The 24,099-nt window shown below is 45.0% G+C and overlaps 1 protein-coding gene across 1 annotated transcript in view; it reads right to left on the bottom strand.

Annotated features, from left to right (window-relative positions):
* Positions 1 to 15,182: 15,182 nt before the first annotated feature.
* Positions 15,183 to 24,099, bottom strand: part of MRAS (muscle RAS oncogene homolog) — a 60,972-nt gene continuing 52,055 nt past the window's right edge. The window contains exons 5-6 of the mRNA XM_074967063.1: positions 23,113 to 23,192; positions 15,183 to 15,708 (exon numbers count right to left, since the gene is read on the bottom strand). Coding sequence (XP_074823164.1) covers positions 15,609 to 15,708; positions 23,113 to 23,192 — 180 coding nt within the window. The 3' untranslated portion in view covers positions 15,183 to 15,608. The remainder of the gene's footprint in view (positions 15,709 to 23,112; positions 23,193 to 24,099) is intronic.

Here is a 24,099-nt window from a genome sequence, read left to right as displayed (position 1 = left end):
GGCCTCACCCCCTCCTGTGCCCCAACCCCCTGCCCTAAGCCTCCCACCCAAACTCCTGCTGCTGCTTGGGGAGGTGGGGTGGTGGCCCGAGACTGCCCCAGCAGCGGCTGGTGCGGCTGGCCCAGGGGCCACCCAAGCTGCTCAGGAGACCCCCGGGTCAGCCACACTGGCTGCTGCAGAAGTCATGGAGGTCACGGAAAGTCACGGAATCTGTGACCTCTGTGACAAACTCTCAGTCTTACTCATGAGTGCCCTAAAAGGATAATTGTTTTCCATACCACCAACATAGGGTTTTCTATCATGTCAGAAATGAGCTTCCCATTCCCATGAAAAATGGCCTCTTGCATAAGGCAGTTGCCTGCCAGTCACAGTGGGGTTTCCAATTAGATAGAATTGCCTAATTCTAACACTCCTTGCACTGCTGTTTCAGGCCTTCAGCTGAAAGATGGGAAAATATTGCTTCAGTGTTAAACTTTACACTGTGTACTCACCACCCAGTGTGTGAACTCCCTTCAATCACCAATTCTGCTGAGCCTTCTAAAACCCATACATACGATAAGACCAGATCCAAAGCCTGCTGAAGTCAATGGAAACACTCCCTTTGACCCCAATCAGCTTTGTATAAGGCCCTCAATAGAGTACAACTTTATTTTGCAGAATGTTTTTCATGCAAACACTGTTCCAAAATACTTTAATGTCAAATAATGTTTAAAATGAGATTTGCAGATGATTTCAGATGTTTAAAAGGGAGCTGCAGAGTGGATGAGGTAGAAAAACAAAGGCAGGTGAAGGCTTTCATGTCAACCATGATGGAACAGCTGGGAACGGCTGAGTGGAGTATATGGGTAGGAGAGAGGGTGGGGAAAGCAGTTACCTATGCTTTCAAAAGAAAAACAATCTTTCCTAGTGACAGGCTGTCATGTGCAGTGTGATTCTTGTACCAGTAAGCTCAGACTGTATATGTACAAGATGGTGTGGAATATGTTAGCCTACAGCATTCCTGCACCTGCGGGCAAAGGTTGCTCACAGCAGGTACGTGAGTCCTCTGCAAATAGAAAGATCACCATTAAAAAGAATGAATGCATCTCTGTTTGATCTTTCATGGGAAAAATGCAACCACAGTTATCAATGACCCACCAGTATAACTCACTATGGCAGGACATTATTGTTGTAATTTATTATTTCTATAGTGTTAGCACTGGGGCCCCAGTCAAGGGCCAGGATCCCATTATGCTAGTGGCTGTGCAAACACACAACAAAAAGATGGCCCTTGAAGCACATAGTTTAGTAAGGTTCAAAAGCGTAGACAAATAGAAATACCATTTTCATTCAAAATAAGTAAATTCACATTTACAAATTTGATTAATTCACATGTATAAGGGCATACATTTATCACCAGCTGAAGCTAGGAATAAATACTCACTTATGTTTGTTACTGTGCATCAGGTAGATCAGTGGTGGGCAACCTGCGGCCAGCCCATCAGGGTAATCAGATTGCGGGCCGCGAGACATTTTGCGGACATTGACCATCCATAGGCACCGCCCCCTGCAGCTCCCAGTGGCCGCAGTTCTCTGTCCCCTGCCAATGGGAGCTGTGGGGAGTGGCGGCCAGCAGGTCCCTGCGGCCCCTTCGCCTGCAGGCACCGCTTCCCACCGCTCCCATTGGCTGGGAATGGCGAACCGCGGCCACTGGGAGCTGCGGGGGGTGATGCCTGAGGATGGTCAATGTCAGCAAAATGTCTTGCGGCCCGCAGGTTGCCAACCACTGAGCTAGATGCTTGAGAAGGGTATTATGCCTTACTCTAAATTGCCGAATACAGGTCATCATTGGCTGAGACGATCATAGTAATGGTGGACTTTTGGGGTCTTCCTAGTATTGCGTGTCCTTTTCAGTGAATATATGAGCTGGTCCAAAAAAGTCATCAGTACTGTTATTGCCTGGAAAAGTGGGTTACTGATTAAATGAACATTTTAGTGGAAAGTGTTTTCTTGCATCAGAAGTTTTTGATTTTTTTGGGTCAGAAAGCCCAGTCCTCCCAAACTGAATATTTTCTGCCAAAACCCAAAGTTTATCTTGTTGGGTTTTTGAGAAAAAGTATTGAGTTTGTGTGTTTTGGCTTTTTAATTAAAAGTTAACTTTTTCCTCAGGGAAAATGTTTCTTTTCTGTCCCACTCTAGTGAATAAACAAAGAAGAAGTTAGGAGTAATGTAAGTGCAAGAATACAGCATCCCAGTTACCCAGAACAGACAATGCCAGTCAGGCGAGACTGAGGCCTCCTTTGAAATGAGCAGGAAAAGCATCTGTTCTGCTGAGGGGCATAAGGCTCTCCGTGGCAAGAGACTTTAATAATACCATTATTATTCAGGCAATTATCACCTGCTGGCATGATCTAACACCAGCGCCGCCCTTATCTGCCATGGAAATGGATTACTGTAACATACACGGCCACAAGATCGTTTCGGGGGCTGCAATTTACTAATATCCCCAGCAGTGCCACTGTAGGTTGCATTTAACCTCAAGCCACTAGCATGTGCAATCGCATAAAAAGCACTCACAGGCACATTTGTTCTTTAAAAAATATGTACACCCTACTGGAAAGTCCCTCAGTGTACATGATAACGTATGTCCTTGTGCATAATTTCAGAGTGCAGAGTAGAATTCATGCTTATGAGGCTTCTAATATGCTATTAAGTCAGGTCTGAGCCTGCAAACTCTAGGGTTGTGTGTATAAATTGTGCATTATGGATTATGTTTTTAATGACATATCCTTAGCCTTTTAAGCACAAGCGAGTGTACATTTAACTGTTTGTGTGTGTATGATGGTTTTATGAAGGTAGAGCAGCGGTCCCCAAACTTTTGAGGGTTGCGCCCTCTCCCTACCCGCCTGTGACTCCTGCCCCCCACCCGGGGCTGGGAGTGGGGCCGAAGCTCTGGGATGGGGGGGACGGGGGACGTGGACAGGGGTAAGGGGGCCAAGGCTAGGGCTGCAGTTGGGGGTGGGGCTGGGAATGGAGCCGAGGCCAGTGACCGAGGCTGGGGTGGGGCCAGGAGTGCAGCCCCGCTGAGGCTGTGGATGGGGCCAGGCATGGGAGCCTGGGCTGCAGCTGGGGGTGGGACCGGAGCACAGCTGGGGACAGGGAGAGGCTGGGTGGCACTCCCTCCCTATCCCCCCTGTGGGGGCTGGCCCAGGTGTCTCCCCACACCCTGGATGTTCCTCCATGCCCTCCTGAGAGGGTGCACCCCACAGTCTGGGGACCTCTGAGGTAGAGGATAAGTTATCCCCCACATCACGTTGCTGTAGCTGTCCAAGCATTTCAGTGTAGTTTTATAAAGCCTCCCATTAGGCAGCTCTTCTTTATGGAATGTGGGGCTGCATGTGAAAGATCCTCTTGGTGCCAGGGCATGAGAGAGGCTGATATGCAAGCCACGGTCTCTATGGCAAGAAATCCAGGCTGTATCATGTCACACAGAACAGCTCAGATGCAGAGTGTAACTCCCACTGCTGCCCTGCCACAATCCAGGGGGATACATTTCATTAGTCTGTTCAGAGAGGAGCAAGGCTATTTAGGTCACCAATGCATGCTTGGTGCCTCACAAAAAGAAGTCATTATGGAATCTGATATAATTAACACAGTGCACCAGCTCTTAATGATATTCCATCTGGATATCTGCTAAAAGCACAGGAGCTACAGTTTTAGATAAGCACTTAACTGAATAAAACACTGATTTGAGCTCGACTTTTACAGTATGTCTTACTTAGGGTTCTCCTACCAGCGTCTGATTCAATCAAATATGGGCCATCCCTACACTAGAGTAAGTGAAGGCCTGATCCAAAGTCTATAAGTTCCCACTGACATTACTGGGCTTTGCATCAGGCCCCTGAAGAATAAAAAAAAATCTGTACTTTCATTATTTGTACTTGATCTAACCTATATTTAAGGGAACCTTGTTTTACTTGGAGCCTTATGAGGAATGGGTGGTGTTTGGTTAGAACTTTCTTTCCATCTGTATGTGAATGGTCATTATAAACTATTTTCTTTGTGTCCCCCTTTTTTGCATGCTACTTCCATTTTTATTTCTTCATAAAATTCTTTGTTTTAATACTCATCTCTGTTTGTTTGCTTCCCCTCATAAATTATACTTTCTATTTCATATTTTCTAATCAGCCACGCTGTGGATTCAGGTCAGAATGGGAATCTCGGGCATTTTTAAAAGCTACTTTATGCCGCTCTCCTTGAGTATAAATACACAGATCCTGCAACGCTTTAGGTTACTAATGAAGAGCTGGACCTGAAAAACGGAACAAAAATCAGGCCATTCCATGAAAGTTTCAAATCAACTGAAGCTTATTTAGTTTACATACAATTTTTTTTCTTGGCAGAAGATAGTTGCCATTTGTTCAATTGTTTTCAACCAGGACCCTTGCTGTGAACTCACTCAGGTATCAAGGGAGCTTAAAGAGCCCTTCCACTCCCCTGCACTTTCTACTGGCATCATGGGTTGCACTGTGTATGAGTGGGAGGGTGTGACAGCAGCTGCTGCTGGGCCCTTCCTCCCATCCTATGCAAGGGCAGATAGGCAATGGGAAGAGCCATGGCTGGAGTAGACCTGCATCCCTGTGATTCTCTACTGCTGCAGGCCCCATAAAGGCTATGGCTGTGACAAGCACAACTTAGGGCTGTTCTAAGGCTGCTCTAGCTTGTCTTTTGGCTTCCAGCAGCAGCAAAATCAGGGAGGTACACATAGCCCCCCCTCTGTCCTTGCACCAACCCTAGAGCTGGCACAGGGATAAATCTGGTACAGGCGGAGGTGCGCTTTGAGAGGCAAAGAAAGAGTAAACATTATTTAAGTGACGGATCTTGAAAATCCTGTGCCCCCAACCCTGGAAGTCTTGTTGAAGTTTAGAAGAGTTTTGTCTTGCAGGCACAGGCCATATTTTAGGCTATTTGGTCATTTGTTTGTGTTGCCCTAGGACAACATTGGGCAAAGATTTGTCGTCATTTTAAAAATAATGTTATTCTCTCAGGAATAAGCCCCTTAGAAACTTGAAACAAACCCAGCTGTTTTGTCTTCCAAATTGTTTAGCTTGCATGGGTGGTGCATGCTCATTTGTTATTCTAAGGTTGCTCCTCAGGGCTGGGAATTCTGAGGCGGATATTTTTGAAATGGAAGAAGTACTACTGAAACATTTGTTCTGGGGGACAAAACAAATAAAATATTTGATCAGCTTTACATTTTTTTTTAAAAAGTGGATCAGATTTTGGGTCTTCCAAGCTGGTGTTCCTTTAAGTATTTATTTTATATCCCCACAAGGTACTGAATGGCTGACAAACGAACTAGAAAACAAAGGTACACAGCAAAAGAAGAAAAAAAACAACTATAAAACTAAGAAATATGCAACTTCTAGGAACAGATGTACTTCCAGGTGTTTAATGTATTTACAGGAGGATGAACAGACCTGAGATAGCTGATCTCTATCCTGGCTCTCGGTGACTTGCTGTGTGAGTTTAACCAAGTCACGAAACCAAAATTTTCGAACGTGTCTCCTTATTTTAGGTGCCCACTTTGAGATACTTAGGCATGCTTTTCAGGGGTGCTGAGTGCACTCAGTCCCTTTGACTTCAACTGTTTTTCTCTGGAACATTTTGAATGGACAGCCCAAAACCTTTCTGTGCCTCATTTCCATTTCTCCAGTCTCGGAAATAAGGCTTTCAACACTTACCCACCTTCACAGGGGAGTTGTAAGGATTGGTTGGAAAGTGCTTTGAGATCCTTGGGTTGAAGACTATCAGTGCAAACTATTATCAAAGCTTGGAAAATTTCCCAGACGCCAGTTGGCTGCAGAACTAAAGATTACAAACCAGGGTGGAAAAAAAAATCTGTGCTGCTGAGACTCCAAAGCCGCACACCTCCCCCTTGTTGCCTCCATATTGACAGTCAAGTCTCTAAATCATAGCATCACAGACGAGTAGGGCTGGAAGAGACCTCAGGAGGTCATCTAGTCCAACCCCCTGCCCAAAGCAGGACCAATCCCCAACTAAATCATCCCAGCCAGGGCTTTGTCAAGCAGGGCCTTAAAAACCTCTGAGGATGGAGATTCCCCCACCTCCCTAGGGAACCCATTCCAGTGCTTCACCCCCCTCCTCGTGAAATAGTTTTTCCCTAATATCCCACCGAGATCTCCCCCACTGCAACTTGAGACCACCGCTCCTTGTTCTGTCATCTGCCACCACATCTTGTAAACAACACATCTTTACAACTCACAGGCTTTTGTGAGATCTTCTTTCATTTCCTGGCTTCACTCCGTTTAGCCTCCCTCCTGCCACTCCCCAATGAATCATAATATAGATTTTTCTCTGCCTTGGTTTCAGGGTCCATTTTCTCTTTGTCCCCTCTCTTCTTCCTCCCCATTAGCACGGTCTCCCGACACTGTGTTCTATATTTCCCCCTTTGTCAGGGGTTGGCTGGGAGCCCCGGGCCGGCAGTATGGCTAATGGCGATACTCCGGGGCTTAATGCCTACTGGCAAGGGTTCAAAAAGGCTGCTTTGCCTAGCAGTAATATCGGGGGAAGAGTTGCCTAGAGGCCAGAGTGGGGAGGGAAGGGGAACCCGGGCCCGCCCTACTCCACTGAGTTCCAGCCCAGGGCCCTTCAAAAACAAGGTCCCCTAACACAGGATTCAAGTCCCAATACCCCCAAGTCTGTTCCCTGGGGCTCTTCCTATCCTCGTCCCACTCCCTTCTGCAGCTTCTCCAGGTCGGCTATGGGCACCCTCTCACATCCTTTCTGCTTCATCTCTGGCAGCTCCTCTGCTGGCAAGAGCAAGTCGTTCCCTTCAGTTCCCGCAGTCAGCTGGTAGGAGACTCGACCCCGGCAGCCTGGAGTTCCAGCTGCTTCACACAGCTGCTCTTCTCCTCAGACTGAGCTGAGCTGTTACCTTATGAACGCTCCCTCCACTGGGAGCATGCCCAGCAGGGGTGATGGAGCGTGGCCTCTGGGGCCAAAAATTGCTCGTTAACCCTTGCTTTACCAGTGCAGGGTTGATGTACCCTGTCACACCCTCACATTTCCTATCTTCCCCCCCCAACATATCTCTTTCCCCATAACACATTTCTCTTTTCTGATTTATCCCATTTCCATCTCTTCTCCCCTCCACCTACCCAACAACCGCCTCATAAATATGCCGGCAGACACTGGGCTTGGAGCTCTTACCAGACATCTGTGAACCAGAGCACAAAACCTACTGGCCAAAATCTAATGTGGATAATGGTAGACCCCAGCACGACACAGCAGGGGCAAAACGTGGGAATAAAATCCTGCAGGACCGTCAATACAAAAACTGGCTTAAGCTCTTAGGAGGTTGCGAAACCAATATTCCCAGAAGCAGGAAGCTCACCGAAAAGGGAAGTTCAGTCCCTAACTCACACCATTGTGCTTTGTTCACCTGCCACAATGGTGTAAGCAGAGACTGGTGGATCAGCCTTCACTTTGAATTACCTGCTTTTCCTTGGTTTGCATGTCAAGCACTGTTATTCAAACCACAGTCTTGACAATGAAGTGCACAGAAAGGAACTTGTTGCACCTTAAGCACGTGCCAAGACTTTTCAGTGGGTTCCCAGAGCCAGGACACCAGCAGTAGCAGAGCAGCGAGCTGTGAAGGCACTCGGGTCACTGAGATGCACCGCTTTGCTTTGGCATTCCTAGGCAGGCTTCATGAAGTCAATCGGGAGCTGCACTGGCTGCATATTAATGATCTCTATGTCCAGCACTGGCCCAAGATCCAGCTTTTAATTGGAGTGGGTTTTCTGAGGCTGTATTTGCAGAAGAGGTGGACCAAAACCAGAACCACGTAACCTTCCCTCAAGTTCAAGCTTTGAGGTCTGGAGAGAGTAGGCTGCAAACCAGCTTTAGTTGGGATTTTGTCCTGCAAAACCAAACCCAACAAACCTCCTCCTGCTTTTGCCCATCATTTCTTATTGAAATATACAAAGCAATGCAAAACCAGAAGACAGGTTTCAGAAGAGTTTTTTCTGAACCCTTCCTCATTCTCTTCCCAGAGGTGTGGGTTCAAACAGGCTCTTTGACCAGAGAATTCAGGGTAGGCAGTGCCTGCCCCGCTTTTCAGTGGTCTGTACAAACCTCAGAGTGGAAAGCAAGGACAGGACTGGAAGGCACTCAACCCAGAGAAAGGAGTAACATGCGAGTCAAATCAGCCCCTCCATAGCTCAATCAGACCAACAAGAGTTTGCAAAACTAAAACCCAACCTTGGTTTTGCTTGTCTCTGCATGTCAATTCTGGACACGTGTCATCACCTAAGGCCTCAACAGTCTAACTCCACGTGACTATGTGAACAAAGGTATCACTATCGTGTTCATCCAGCTCAATGCTATTTCATAGCACTGTTGGTGTGAGAGCCTAACCCACTGGTGAACATGGGTTACATGTCTCCCCCTATGCCTGATCCACGCAGGACAGGAGTCTGTTACAGCACCAGCTGGAGAGCCTTGGTTCTTTAGCTCAGACCACAGCGGCTTATGCTTTAGCTCTGCAAGTCCCCAGTTCAATTCCTGGGGAATTGACCAAGATGATGGCAGTCACGTCAGCTCTGGGACCACATGGCCAGGATGTGCATGTGTATCCCCTGCATTCTTTGCAAGCAAGGGTTTTGTAGAGCCAGGGGGTGAATGTAGTCTCCAGATTCAATGGGTGCACTGTGCTAGGGAAGGGATGGGGGCTTAATTAGGGTATGAAGATTGGAGAGGGTCCAACCCTGTGGGGTTACTACCCTCCCTGCAGGAAATGGGGGGAGGCCCAACCCTGGATGCAACTGCAGGCCAGTCCTAGTCCTGCCTCCCACTGATCTCCAGCCTTGTTGCTTGTTGGAGCAGTATCCTCAACCCCACTCCTCTCTCTGGGCTCTTGGCCTGACAAGTTGCCTCATGTCTGGCAGCGATGGGGGGATTCTGGGCCTTGCTGGGGCAGGCAAGTTGCTTTCTCTGCACTGTTGATAGCGGGTGCCAAACCTGAGTGGCATTGAGACCCTATGTGTCAGGTTGCAACCTCACCCATTGCAGGGCAAAACCTGAGTGGCATGGCGTGTTCTGTGGGTGCAGTTCAACCCCCGCAAAAGCTGCCTCTGTGTACAGCTCTCCTTGTGACCCACTGCTCCACCCTGAATATGCATATGAGCAATGAAAAGCAAAATAGTCCATAAATTGTACCCATGAAAGTCTAACAAGCTTAGAGCAAGAGGAAAACTACAGGATCCCCCTTCTTCAGAGTCTAATGATTGCTTAGCCATGCAGCATGGAGATCATTCAGTCTCCAAGCAACTGAGCACAGTTTGCCATGACCCAAATATCCACCCCTGCTTGAAGTCAATAGCATTCCACAGGACGCAAGGGAGGCAAAAGCCAGACCAACAGCTCTGCAAAATTTGGAAGGAAATGATTAAGCACGGAGTGGGCAACCTAAAATATTATCTTTGGATGTTTCTTTTCCACCACAAGAGGCTAGTCACACTATGTGTGTCTAAAATGCTCAGTGCCTACGCCTGATTACAAAATGCAAGTACAGCTGTAGGTTTAATTATTCAGCCAGAATGAATTATGACAGATTAAAGAACAGAGCACAGCCTGCAGTGGGTTCGTGTTAAATAAGAAGAGGTGATCCATACTAGCTAGCTTTTAATTTCTAATCTAGCCCTTCGGTCTTTGCCATTGTTGTTCAAAGTTTCCCATCTAGAGGCGTGAACGCTGTACATCCACATGTACCCAAAATGTCATGCAACATAACCGCTGTTTGCTTTGAAACTGATATTATTCCTCTGTGGTCATGCCTGCAATGAAAACTGTAACTGACTCACCTTCTGCAGTACCTGGCCATCCTGTTTTTCTTGTTCATGGACTCAACTCCGGGGATGCAGTCTGAGGGGTGGTTATAAATCTGGTGCTCACATGATGAGAGGAAACAAATCCAAAGTGGCTCCGTTAGAGATGGAGGCAGAGAAGAGATTAATTTTGACTTTCTCCTCCCCCTGACACTTGCCTTCTCCTTCTCTTCCTCGAATGCATGAGGGACAGAAATAAATAATATCTAGTTCTTATATAGCACTTTTCATCTGGAGCCCTAAGAAATTCACTACCTTTATCCCCATTTACCGGGGGACGAGAGGGGGAAACTGAGGCACAGAGAGAGGAAATGACTAGAGCCCTGTAAACATGCAGCTGTCCGCTTTATATCCACAGACCATGTTTGTGGATCATGAATCGGATGTGGATACAAATTTTGTAGCCGAGAGGGCTCTAGAAATGACTCTCTCAAGGGCACCCAGCATATAATGGAGGTCTCCTAAGTGACCCCTCCCCTCCCCCGGACACGCTGCCTCCATGTAGCCGGCCCCCGCACCTTTCTGAGTTTGTTTACTAGGGCTCAGAGTAACAGCTGTGTTAGTCTGTATTCGCAAAAAGAAAAGGAGTACTTGTGGCACCTTAGAGACTAACCAATTTATTTGAGCATAAGCTTTCGTGAGCTACAGCTCACCGATGAAGTGAGCTGTAGCTCACGAAAGCTTATGCTCAAATAAATTAGTTAGTCTCTAAGGTGCCACAAGTACTCCTTTTCTTTTTACTAGGACTGGTTGACAGGTTTTTTTGCTGGATATTTGGGGGGATGAAATATGTTTTTTGGACTAAACAGAAGTTTTTCTTAAGGTTTCTGGTTGTGTCAATTTTTTACCGAAAAACTCCAAAATAGGCTCTCTAGTTGTCAATAAAAGGAAAAATTCTGCAATTTAAAAAAAAAAAAAAACATGGAATTTCCCCTCCCCCCCCATGGGAAATAAAATACAAACCCTGACCAGCTCTAGCATTTATATTGGTGTTAACCTGGAGTGGTGATCTATTGATGTGAAGGGAGTTAAATTGGTGCAAGGTGAGAAGCAGAAACGTGAAGTAGGAATGGTCTGATTTTGAGGGCATTTTATCTTTTTCTCACACCTTTTCAGAGAGGAAAAACTACTTACATCTATGTCAGGAACCCAGGCCCAGATCTTTAAAGGCATTTAGGCACCTAACTCCCAGTGAAATAATTTCAGTGGGAGTTAGGCACCTTCATACTTTTGAGGCTTTGGGCCCAAGTGCTTACAGTATCCCCACTTAAGAAGCAGCACAGTGCTGTGAGGCTGTTAGTGTCTCCATGTGTTTCAGTGAATGTTAGGACCCTGGTCCTGCCAAGGAGTCTGTGTGGGTCTAGCCCTTTGCAGACATGAGGCCTGGGGGGGTGTGGAGTACATTGCTCACACAGTTTTTCTTTTAATTCAAAATTACTCAGGTGAATTGAGTACCCCGATCAGAGCATGGTGCACTCTACCCCCAGGGCAGGGACATGACTGCACAAGTAGTGACGGTGAAAGCTTCCATTACGCCGTCTTAGCAACGTGCCTAAACCTGGACCTAGACTGGCCCCTTCTAATATTGAGACAGCAGCTGATCTCCCTTATTCAATCCATCCTTGGCTTCTCTGCTCATTCTTTCAAGACTCACTCTGACGATTAGCTTTGAGGTATGAGCATCTGTTGACTACAGCCTAGATAGAGGCCAGCAAACTCATTTTCACATGAACTACTGAATCCTCAGCAAATGGCAGCTTCTTTCGGCCACTATGAAATGCATAAGCATGAGTATGTGAGTGACACGTGTTCTCCAGGGGGTGGTCCACAGGGAGAATAAGATACTCACTAGTACTCGTTCAGGGAGTCCTTTTCAAGTTTATGTGGCAGCAATCTGTGCTTTTACAAGCCACGTTTCCAGACCCAGCTCCCCAGGAGTATGTGTGTGACATGTAGTTGTGGGTGTAGCACATGGATTCATTATAACAACAGACCTGAGCTGCATCTGAAGGGGTGAACAAAACCCATTACACCTCCACTCTGAGCAGCCCAGTGACTTAAAAAAACAAACAAAAAAACCAAAACAAAAACAAACAACCACTTCACAACTCATGGCTTATTAGTAAGGTTAAGATTTTGTCACAGTTATTTTTAGGAAAAGTCAGGGACAGGTCACAGGCTTCCATGAATTTTTGTTTATTGCCTGTGACCTATCCCTGACTTTTACTAAAAATAACTGTGACAAAATGGGCCTGAGGGGAAGATGAGAGCCCGAGCCCTGCTGTAGGAAGAGAAGCGGGGACGGGGGCAGCGCCTGCCGTCGCTGTGGCTGACGGCTCCGAGTTTCCACTGTTGTGTCTCGGAGCTCCGGGTCCTCCCGCCAACCGTGTCGACTGAGAGCTGTGGGGGCCTCTGCCAGCTCCAGCCCTGCTGGGCTGGAGCTGAAGCGGAAAATGTCACGGAGGTCTCGCAGTCACGGAATCTGTGATCTCTGAGACATCATCTTATCCTTACTTATTAGGCCTGGTCTACATTGACACCAATGTCTACGGTACGTGTAGCTACACGGCAGGCTGCGTCCACACTGTGGTGTGTAGCTACATGTGGCAGTGAAAGGCTCTGTCAGGGAGGAGGCAATGGGGAAAGGCTCCCACTGCCTCCCCTCTACCAGAGAGAGACTTTCCGCACTGCTGGAGCCTTTTCCTGTAGCAGAGAAGGTTCCAGCAGCGACGAGACAATAGGACACTACACTGCTAAAAACAGGAGTGGAGACAGGGAGGCACTGCTTGGGCGTGTAGAGAACTGGGTTGGGTACTTACCCTAAAGTTCTGGAGTATCTTTACTCTCCTAACCGGTGCCCCACTGTCTACACTGCTATTTATACCACTGAAAGGGTGTGTGCAGTGTATGTACTGTACACATCACCATAATTGTAGACATAGCCTTAGACATGTGACTCGTACTGGGAATCACTTTTATTTAGAAATAATTTGATTAACATAGTTTGTGCTGTGTCCTTCTTCTCCATTTTTTACTACTCTTGTACTTAATTAGGAGTTCATCTGTTCCTGCTTATTTCCCACCTTACAATTTTCCATACTATTAGTTGTTTGCTGAAGAAATGATCAGGACATCTCAAAATCAGTGGACTATAATTTCACATATACGATGAACAGTCGCACCAGCTGTAATTTAAGATTCAGATATCTTCCAGGAAGTATTCCCAGAAGTTTGGATTAAAATAAAATCAATAACAAATTCCCCTAGAAACATTACATAAAAACCAGATTATTTCTAAAGAAGATGGTCCCAAGGGTGGTAGATGCTGTACTCTTTGTAGAAGGGACCTCATGTGATCGGATGTTAATATATGTTTGATTTTAAAACTACCTAGTAAAATCACAGTAGAAGGGGATTCCAGCAGGGATGCAACCGAGTCAACTCTAGTCTTTCTACACTTTAGAGTCATCATGGACTGTGGACTGCATAACTTGCAGATTGATACCGAGCCATTCACTTCTCTATGACAATGGCAGGGCAGGTATAAATTCCAAGGGTGAAATTCTGATCCCATTGAAGTCAATGGCAAAACTCCTTTTAACATCAAAAAAGGGCCAAGATTTCACCCTTAGGCTACCAGGCCACAACAGCTCAGCCACTGAGAAACCCATGTGACAGAAGAGAGAATTTTGGGCCAGATTCTCAGATGGAATATACTGCACTAGCTCTAGTGAAGTCAGTTGACCCTTCCTACTCCACTGTCTAAAATGTGGGAGTCCAGGAGAAATATTTCCTCATGTTTTCAGAAATAAACATTTTTTCATGAAAAAGCAATGAAGAAAAATGAGGTCTGCATCCTAGGAGGAAGGAAAACACCAGCTGAGATAGCATTATACTATTCAGCCTGGCAAAACAGCCTTACACAATTACCAGCCAAGGAACAAAATCTACTAGCATGACATAGCAGAATACAATCTGGTTAGGATTTTTCATTACTTTTACTTACCTGTCCAAAAAGTGAACTCACTCACGGCAAGGAGAATTGTGCAAAGATGTGCTATGAAACAGCCTGGCCCAAATAAAAAAAAAAAATAGACAATAATGACAAATGGACACAGGGACAAATGCAGATAGGCAAGTTGGTGGAGCCCCATCATGGGCACGTCCTTTATGTTTCATACCAGTATCTACAGCTTTCAGATACCCAGGGTTTCTGGCTTTCACGCTTTGGTAACATTTTTATAGCTTGTCATGCCAAATAAGGCATAACTGAATAGAACTCAGTCCAGCCTGGGCTGGTGACCAGTGAACATTGTTACTCTTACAGTGGGCTTGGCAGCCCACGCTGAATGAACTGGTGGTCTCAGTCCGGTGGACGACTGTCCATTCTATTTAAAAAACCACCACCACAATTAGCAGTCAGAGAGGCCAAGGACTGAATGGATATTTCATTCCTCCCTCAACCTGAAAGATGGTCTCTCAGGACTAAGGTCAACACTTCCGTGAGGTGATGCAAGGCAGCTTGAACACCTGCACCTGCTCTGAGGGTCCGACATCTTTCATCTCCATGCTGTTAATGGCTCACTAAAGTCATGAAGGGACAAATCCCACCTGAGTCAAGAGCAAAACTCCAAAATGATGTCGAAGGCAGCAGGAACTAACCGAAAGTGTGGGAGAAGGAAAAGAGTAAGAAAATTGAGCCAATCCTCCTGAACTGAGAACTTGGATGGAGAGAACAAACCAGTTAGCCATCTTCATATTGTGTAGTTATTGGTTTTGCAGGGAAAGGCAAGGGAGTTTCCAGGACCTACTTGGAATCCAAGGGCTGCTTTACACACTTGGAAGGAGGAATGCAGCACCTAATGTCTGTTCCTCTAAATAAATCAGTACAAGTTTGTCTTAAAAAACCCCCGAGTCCGTTCCTTCCATTTGTAAATTACTTTAATTTAAATATTTTGAGGTTAACAAAATACCCTTTGAATCAGACATGCCCCCAAAATACAAAACAGAAACAGAACCTCCTCATAGAGGGTAACCCCCCCACCCCTTCTTTTCTACACTGGAGTTTATGGACTGTGAGCTGGCTGCCCTCCAGGGTCTGACACAAGGTCTGGAGTGCGGAGAGCAGCTGGAATTCATTTTCTTCCTTCAAATCAATGCACTCTCATATGAAGCTGCGTTTTGGCATCTCTGTCTAAGAGAAAGTTCAGTGCAAAAGAAACTAACCCCAGCTGGGTTTCTTTCCAACCCAGTGCTCACTGAGCAAAAAAAAAAAAAAAAAAGCCCTTCCCCCTGCCCCCACACATACATCGACTGTACCAAACAAAGGGTCATTCACGGCTGCTAGAAATGGGTCACATGAAGAAATGTTTGCAGATAAAACCAACACTTTAAACCCCCCCGCCCCACACACACTTTTTAAAATAAACACCAAGGAGCCGGGGATTGTTGACCGAGAGTCCTGGTCCTGGATATTCCCTCCTCCTCGCCACGCTTGCAATCCACTCGGCACCGCACGCAAACCAGGCCAAGCTCCAGCAGTTTGGCTGCCGCTCAAGTATGTCAGCAAGTCCAACACCTCCCCCTCCCCCCCCGGCAAGTTCCTCGGCGTAAGGTCCACTGTTAGAAGCATTACGGTGCAGTTAGGTGGTACAGTGTGTCTTGCTAGTACTTTTTAAATTCACATTAGGTCAGGCGGGGGTGCCAAGAGCCCCCGGGTCACAAAATCACACACTGCAGTTTGTGGGAGCCAGTCGCTCTGTCTCCTCGCCATTTGGTCTTCTTCTTCTTCTTCTGGCTTTTCTCTGGGATCTGTTGCCTGTTTGGAGGAAAGAAAGAAGCAAACCCAGTGAACTATCCATACTGTTTAGGCTAGGGGCAGATAGACAAGTATCTCTTGAGCCCTAAGAATCAGTCAGAAGAGACCCCTGGGGTGAAATGGCTATCCCCACTCATTGACCCCTATGGCAGGTGAACCTCTCCTCTTCCCTCCTGCACAAAGAGATACGGGACCAAAACAAAGAAAGAACAAAGGGATGTGACTCCGTCGGTGAGAATTTAAATAGCCTGGCACAGCTCCTACTCACACTGCCATGGAGTGAGAGAGACACACACTAGAGTTCAGGAACAAACTGTTTTTCCTGGGCTCAGACCAGCAGGCGCTGCATTTATCCAGGGCGCTCGTACCGTGTTTCTGGCCAGTTTCTTAGATTGCTAGTTCTCTGAGATGGGGACAGTGTCCTCCTGGGTGCATGAGCAGCTCTGAACCCATCAAAGGCCCTCCTGGTATTCGATAATAGTAATAATTCACCAGATCACTGCCAGCTGCCCCATTAGAGTCAAGGAGCTGAAGTTAATGAAGTTAGGAATGAAGAATAGCCATCCATCTGGGATGGGGGAAGGGAAGCCTCTGCAGCAGCAGCAGCTGCTAGGAAGAAGGAAGGACAGTATTGTGACTACAGCAAAGGTTACAAAAAGGGGCTAGGGTAACGTTGCCATGGCAGTGGATTGCAGAGACACATTTCAGAGGAGTATCAGAGGGGTAGCCATGTTAGTCAGAGGAGATTTGCTATTCTCACCCCTTCTGCTAGAGGGAGCGTGACCTCTACTCACCCTGCCCCCATCAGATGATCTACCATGGTAAGTGGCTAGCCAGTTTTCAAGGGGTAGGGGAGAGGAACATGCACAACATATTAATGCTAATGGGAGTTATAAGGTCTGAAGTGAGAAGGCAATATACTGTGTCCTGGTTAAAATACAACCCTTCCCTCTCTCCCCAATGTCAGGCTGGGCCCAGTCATCTGGTAAATATGGTTACCCTAGTGTTCGGACATGCTGCATTATAGCTTACTCAGCCACCAGGGAAACTGAGTTCTGAGCAAGGGACTACAGAGAAACAGAAATCAGGGGAGAACTAAAGCCTGTTAAAACAACGAGGAGTCCGGTGCTACCTTAAAGACTAACCAATTTATATGGGCATAAGCTTTCGTGGGTAAAAACCCCACTTCTTCAGATGCCTCTTAAGGAGTGTTTTTCTACCCACAAAAGCTTATGCCCAAATAAATCTTAGTCTTTAAGGTGCCACCGGACTCCTTGTTGTTTTTGTGAATACAGACTAACAGGGCTACCCCTCTGATACTTAAAGCCTGTTAAAGATTTACATCTGGCTGGAATTTCTCCCAGGTCAAATGAATTGATTTGGAATCAATTAGCGTTGGGTGTTTTCAAACCTGCTGTTCAAATGGGTTCTGCCCTGTGCTGCTAAATAAAACATTTTCCAATCTAAAGTGCTGAGTGGTTCAGAAGGAGAAAGTGCTCTGGGTCATTGCCAGACACCAGCCCTGAGGAGGACACTCCAGGCAGCATGAAATCAAAGCAATCAGAAATGCACAGCTGGGATTCCCTCGCAACTGTCTTCCACTGCAGCCCTCAATCACCTCAGTCAGCAACTTCTGTGGGTGTTGGATGAGCAATATCTTTAATGCTACTGCAGTTCCATTCAATTTACACTTCTGTGTCACTGAGGGCCTCCCAAATGCTCTAGGTTACAAGCTATCCAGAGTCACGTCATTTAGAAAAGGGGACTGGCTGCTACGCACAGGGCCAGATCCTCAGCTACTATAAATGGACATAGCTCCATCAACCACGAGATACTTTTCCCTTACACTAACTGCAGTGGAGCTACCAGTTTACACCAGCTGAAGATCTGGCCCAGAGTTGCAGAATAAACAGGAGAAAGGAAGGCTGTGTAGTTAAACGCAGGATTAGGAGTCAGGAGACTTGGGTTTGATTCCACAGACCGTGTGTCTTCTTGGCAACTCACAAAGGTCCGAACCATAGTCTCAGGAACAAATCAAATCTGTGTGTTGGGGATCTACCTTAACCACCTCCTCAGCTGGTTATGAGCTGAGCGCTGAACAGAAAGGATAAGCTAGCCACACCAGATACGGGACACAGTCAGTGTTGTGGGAGCCCAACTCTTGTGATTTGATCACGAGCCTTGAGATATTTGGTGTCTTTTTTCAAAGCCCCAGCTCCGGGAGTCCTGTTACTTATGTGAGAATCTTAGCTTTGATTTGTTTTTAAAAATGCTACTAGCCCTTATGGTTGCAGAGAAAAGCATAAAAATGAGACCCTGAAGGGCTCAAAGACTAGAAAGCCTAAAGCTCCCCCCAAAAAACAAACAAACAAAAAAAAAAAAAACTACACCCCAAAACAAAATTCAGCCGATCTTATAATGTGTAGAGCCTGATTCATGATTTTGGAATGCTTGGGGTTGCCAATACTGCATAGCTAAAGATAACTGATTGGTCCTTGACTTCCTCCCCTCACCCCCAACCACAGTCTATTGAGATAAAATTTTGAAAGACATGTTTAGTGAGTTCTTTCTAGACAGTTAACTCTTCAGAGAACTGACCAGACCCAAATCTATTGTTTAGAAGTATGATTAGGAAGCAAGGTAACATTAGCAGCATTATACAAAGCTGATTTCTGGAAGATGATCCCAGAGACAGAGAATTACCCCCTGCCCTGTGTTACAGTGGAAGAATGCTCCATGGCAAATTTACAGCGGAACGGAGGGAAGCTCAGGAAGATCCTGACAGACCTACTGACCAGTTAGATGCTGGTACCACCAACTACATGGACTGCCCCAGGCTCCTTCCAGCCAATCCCAGCACTTGTAAGAAAAATTGGGAATCAACCAAATGCAGCTCTACTCAGAAGGAGCACAACCGTTGGCCACCAGTTGCCATGGTATCCATCAGAGTATGGCTCATGCCCCAGGTCCTGTCAAGAGCTAGCCCCTTATGTTTGTGAAGCAATTTGGAGATAGGTGCAAAGTATTAGGAAGTTTTAAATGACATTTTCCTGACTACAGGTGAGCTAACAATTTGTGACAAAAAACGTAACAGATGATTTTATCCTATTTCTGATTGTGGCTAACCCTTGATTGTCTTTCAACAGTCTTCTCAAAACAGTTCAGCAAAATGTAGTTAGTTTCGATTGGCCAGCTAAGTCATGTGGCATCATTTCTGTTCTTTAACTGAATGAATGCACATGGTTTTTATTTTTGTTTTGTTTTTTTTTTTTATACTGAAGGCAACAAGGCTGATCAGGTGTCTAATTTGGCTGGTGGAACCTTTATAACAGCTGCTGATGCACACGAAGGAAAGAACCCAGACATGACTGTAAGGCCCTGGGGTCCATTTGGAGGGGTGGCACATACAGAATATATATTTTTAAATTTAATTTGTTAACTGAGAACATTTGACCTGGAGTCACTGAGAATCAACAAACAGGGAGAGCCACCATACTAATTATAGGTTTCAGAGTAGCAGCCGTGTTAGTCTGTATTCGCAAAAAGAAAAGGAGTATTTGTGGCACCTTAGAGACTAACAAAATAAATTCGTTAGTCTCTAAGGTGCCACAAATACTCCTCTTCTTCATACCAATTATAGTGATTTTTCAGAATAGCATTGGATAGCGATAAGAGCTCAATATAATAAATACTAATGACTGGCCTACTAATTACAAGGTACAGAATAGTTCAGAAACATCCAGGGACATTGCCAACTTGTATCTGTAACTCTTCAATAATTTTCCGCCCACAACCTCCTTCTGCCAGCTTGAGATGATTTTGGAAGAGTGGGTAGTACCATCTGCTTTCGATGGACGCTGACTCGAAGCTGTGGTAAGATAAACACTAACAGAGAGGCACCTGTGTATAAATGCCTAACAAGTTTCATTGCTGGGGAAGCCAATTCTTCCACCTCATATGGAAAAACTATAGCTTCACCTGATAGCATTAGTTATTAACCTAATAGCTTTCTTTGACAGGGTAACAAGCCTTGTGGTTATGGGCGTGGGTGGGAAGAGGTAGATGTGGTTTATCTTGACTTTAGTAAGGCTTTTGATATTGTCTCGCATGACCTTCTCATAAACAAACTTTGGAAATACAATCTAGATGGAGCTACTATAACGTGGGTGCATAACTCGTTGGAAAACTGTGAACCATTGATAGCTACTCACTGGTTACAATCAACCTGGAAGGGCATATCAAGTGGGGTCCTACAGGGATCAGTTCTGGGTCCAGTTCTGTTTGATACCTTCATCAATGATTTAGATAACGGCATAGACAGTACACTTATAAAGTTTGTGAATGATACCAGACTGGGAGGGGTTGTGAGTGCTTTGGAGGATAGGATTAAAATTCAAAATCATCTGGACAAAAACTGTAGAAATGGCCTGAAGTTGATAGGATGAAATTCAGTAAGGACAAATGCAAAGTCCTCCACTTAGGAAGGAACAATCAGTTGCATGCATACAAAATGGGAAATGACTGCCTAGGAAGAAGTACTGTGGAAAGGGATCTGGGGGTCAGAGTGGATCACAAGCTAAAAATAGCAATCATCATTCTAGGATGTATTATCAGCAGTGCTGTAAGACACAAGAAGGAATTTTTCTGCTCTACTCTGCACTGATTAGGCCTCAGCTGAAGTATTGTGTTCAGTTTTGAGCACCACATTTCAGGAAAGATGTGGACAAATTGGAGAAGGTCCAGAGAAGAGCAAACAACATGAGTAAAGGTCTGGAAAATATGACCTATGAGGAAAAACTGAAAAAAATGGGTTTATTTAATCTGGAGAAGAGACAATTGAGAAGGGACTTCATAACAGTTTTCAAATACATAAAAAGTTGTTACAAGGAGGAGGGAGAAAAATTGTTCTCCTGAATCTCTGAGGATAGGACAAGAAGCAATGGACTTAAAAGTGCAGCAAGGGCAGTTGAGGTTGGACATAAGAAAAAACTTCCTAGCGGTCAGGCTGGTTAAGCACTGGAATAAATTACCTAGGGAAGTTGTGAAATCTCCATCACTGGAGATTTTGAAGAGCAAGTTTGACAAACACCTGTCAGGAAAATGTCTACACAATACTTCGTTCTTCCTTGAATGCAGGGGACTGGACTAGATGACCTCTTGAGGTCCCTTCCAGTTCTACGATTCTATGATTATAGAAGAAATCTGTTTGCAGCAATACAGGTCACTGAAGTGGAAAAAAACAACATTCAAACCTAAGGCCTTTAAAGATTCTGCAGGTGGCACAATTGGTGTCATAAAAAGAAGACAGAGACCAAATATTTTCCCGAAGTTATAAGTGTTGGAGGGGGAAAAACATGAACAGGTTCATATTCTAGATTGAGCAATTGGAGAACTGGGGTGAAATCCTGGGCAAAATTCCATTAATGTCAGCAGGGCCAGGATTTCACCCAGAGAGTGAAACTGATTTGCCAAAGGCTGCGGACGAAGTTAGTGGCAAGGCTAGAAACAAAGCCCTACTCTCCAAGATGGAAGACACATGGCGTATCCAGTAGACCACAGTGTTTCTCATACAAATTGGCTTACGTTTCACTACTTAGTGGGTAGAAAAAGTGAAATGTCACCTTCAGATTAGAAAATAGCCAATTCCTTCAAGTTTTGGCCACAAGAAAACAGCCAGACATTGTAATCAAAATGACAGTGTAATGGAAATCCAAACAGTGCCATCCTCATTCACAGACTTACACTGATTCAGAAAGTCAGCAGACAAAAGCGAGGTGGAAATAGCTTCAAGACTCTTCTGTACAATACAATAGTTTAACTGTCTCTCCAGTAATTTTGCTCAGCAAATGCCAGATGCTGTTATCTGTATCGTGTTTTGGACTACACATGAAAAGGGTGCCTTAGCCACTCATGACAGTTCAAGGTCTCCCTGCGCTTATCTTAGAATAGGTGCATTCTTACCAAAATCCTAGTGTTTTTGTCCTTTTGTGATTAAATTCTGCCAAATGAAAATTCTTTCTGGAGTTTCGGTTGGGTTACTCACCTCCCCTACTTAAAAAGCTGCTGTGTGACATGCATGTGTGCTGCCAAACAGAAACAAACACCCCAAAGCTCCCTGCTCCTTGCCACAACAAAAGGTGGCTGCATTTCAGTGATGGGGATTCTTTTTATACACACACACACGTATACATACATACATATATATTTTACACACACACACACACACACACCCTGTATTTTTATATTACAGCCCTCATGAGGTCAACTGAAACCAATGATATACACAAATAAGGACTTCTGGGGTCAGATTCCAGTGGATTAGGTCATATACAGGACTAAATGCTGCTTGCAGACCAGTTAGTCCATAACTCTGGTGTTTGTAACTTTGAGGTTCCACTGTAATATTATTCAGTTCACTGTCTAAAGTACTTTGGAGTACTGCCCTATAAGAAATGCTATGTATTAAATACAATGGGATCCCGGTTATCTAATCTAACTGGGACCGGGGCCAGATCAGAGAACCAAAAATCCAGATAAACTGGAGAACGGGCGGCAGGGCGCTGACTGTCAGCCCTGGGAGGCTGGGGCTCCTGCTGTTAACCTCGTTTAAATGGGGTTCTACTTTATATTACTTCCAACACAGAGAAAGTTTTAATTTTGAAGTCACATCCGCAACTGGGTGAAACATGTAGTGGAGTTATGGAAATCAAAAGTTTCAGAACCTTAAAACAATAAGGACACCTGGGAAAACCATGAGCAAATTTTCAAAGACAGGTGTGAGCCACACTCAAAAGATTACTGGCATCAAAACAGAGGTCACAGTTAAGGATGTCCGGATGTGACCCAGGATGTATGTGGAAAACTGGGTAGGGGAAATGGACAGGATGTCTGTGAGTGTCTGCGGAAGAAGGTTATATATGTAGATATACGGTTTTACATTTTATTTTCTGATTTTTATGGATTTGAGCTTTGCTCTGGTGTTCCATCTGATTTTCAGGAACACAGTATAACACCAGATTTATCGTTAGCGTAAATTGGTATAACTTCATGGACTTCAATGGAGTTATGCTGATTTACATTAGCAGAAGATCTGGCCCACAGTTTTTGTACTCCAATATCGCCTGTTATTATTGATCACTAATGTAGTATCTGGATGTACTGCAGGTGAATCCACTATATTTGAAATTTTTTACGTGCAGTTAGATCTCACAATGTTGAGCACGGACAATGAAGATTTTATACCTTAAAAGAGAACTACATTTTGATAGTTGTGTGCAGGTATGGAACAAGCAGCCCTAATAAAGAATAAAAGAGCAGGCTCTTGGTTCCATGTGTTCCAATGATTCATGAGTCTTCTGTCAATGGAGGTTAATAGATGGCTGAGTAAAGTGTTTTATGGCTCACCTGATTACTCTAACAAGATCATGGAAGGCTTTATCAACATTCAGAGGTGGGTCCTTGGCACTAGTTTCTATGTATGGGATCTGAAAGACAAAAGCCCAGCATAATAAATACTAGTAACATCTTACATGTGGACAATGAACCTATCTCAAGTGACAACCCAAGGGACGAGAGAAAAATGGATGCAAAACAGAGGGTTGTCCTATAATGACTAACGCAGAAGGACTGTACTGAATATATTTGGGGACACTTTCAGGTAGTCTCTTAGAGCAATAGACTGTTTAATAAGGGTGTTCTCAACCATGGAATTAATAGTACAGCATCGTTCATCTTGAGATATCTCAAAGCCCTTTGCTAACAAAGTAGTCTAAACCACTATGGGTGAAATCCTTGCCCCATTGAAGTCAATGGGAGTTTTGCCGTTGGTTTTAATGGAGCCAAGATTTCACCTTACAACAACGTACAGCTGTGCTACACTGGAGGTTGGGGCACAAAGTGAAGGTTATATCCAAATGAAACTGCCAGGAGAAAGGCAGGTAAGTGAAATGTTGCCATGACATCAAGGTTAATTCGCAGAAAGGACACAAAAACACTTACCAAAGATCACCCCATCCTGTAAAATGTGCAACATACAAAACAGCTGGAAACATAAAGTTCCAGATTTGGGGGGAGTAACTGCAGAGTTATTAGGAGAGATGTTCATTTTCCCTGAGATGTACTTGAGGACATGAAGACCATACAAACAAAACGAAACTATTTACCATGCCTGCCAGAAGTTTGTTGGAGATTGCTGAAAAACTAACACCTGCCAAAAATTCCTTCCTTGCTACACTGCATTTTAAGGTTCTTGAATGGTGATTTCTACAGGTACCTTTCCGACTTTGAAAAACTTCTGTTCGGGTGACAGAGAAGGTCATTTTCTATTGGCAGCCAAATGGACTTTTGTGGTCACTTGTAGCATACATACCCAGCAAAGAGCCATATCTGTAA

Source organism: Natator depressus, chromosome 11, assembly GCF_965152275.1.
Source record: "Natator depressus isolate rNatDep1 chromosome 11, rNatDep2.hap1, whole genome shotgun sequence".
In the NCBI taxonomy this organism is placed as follows: domain Eukaryota; kingdom Metazoa; phylum Chordata; order Testudines; family Cheloniidae; genus Natator; species Natator depressus.
The sequence above is the reverse complement of the archived record's forward strand: the minus strand, read 5'-3'. Positions and strand labels throughout refer to the sequence as shown.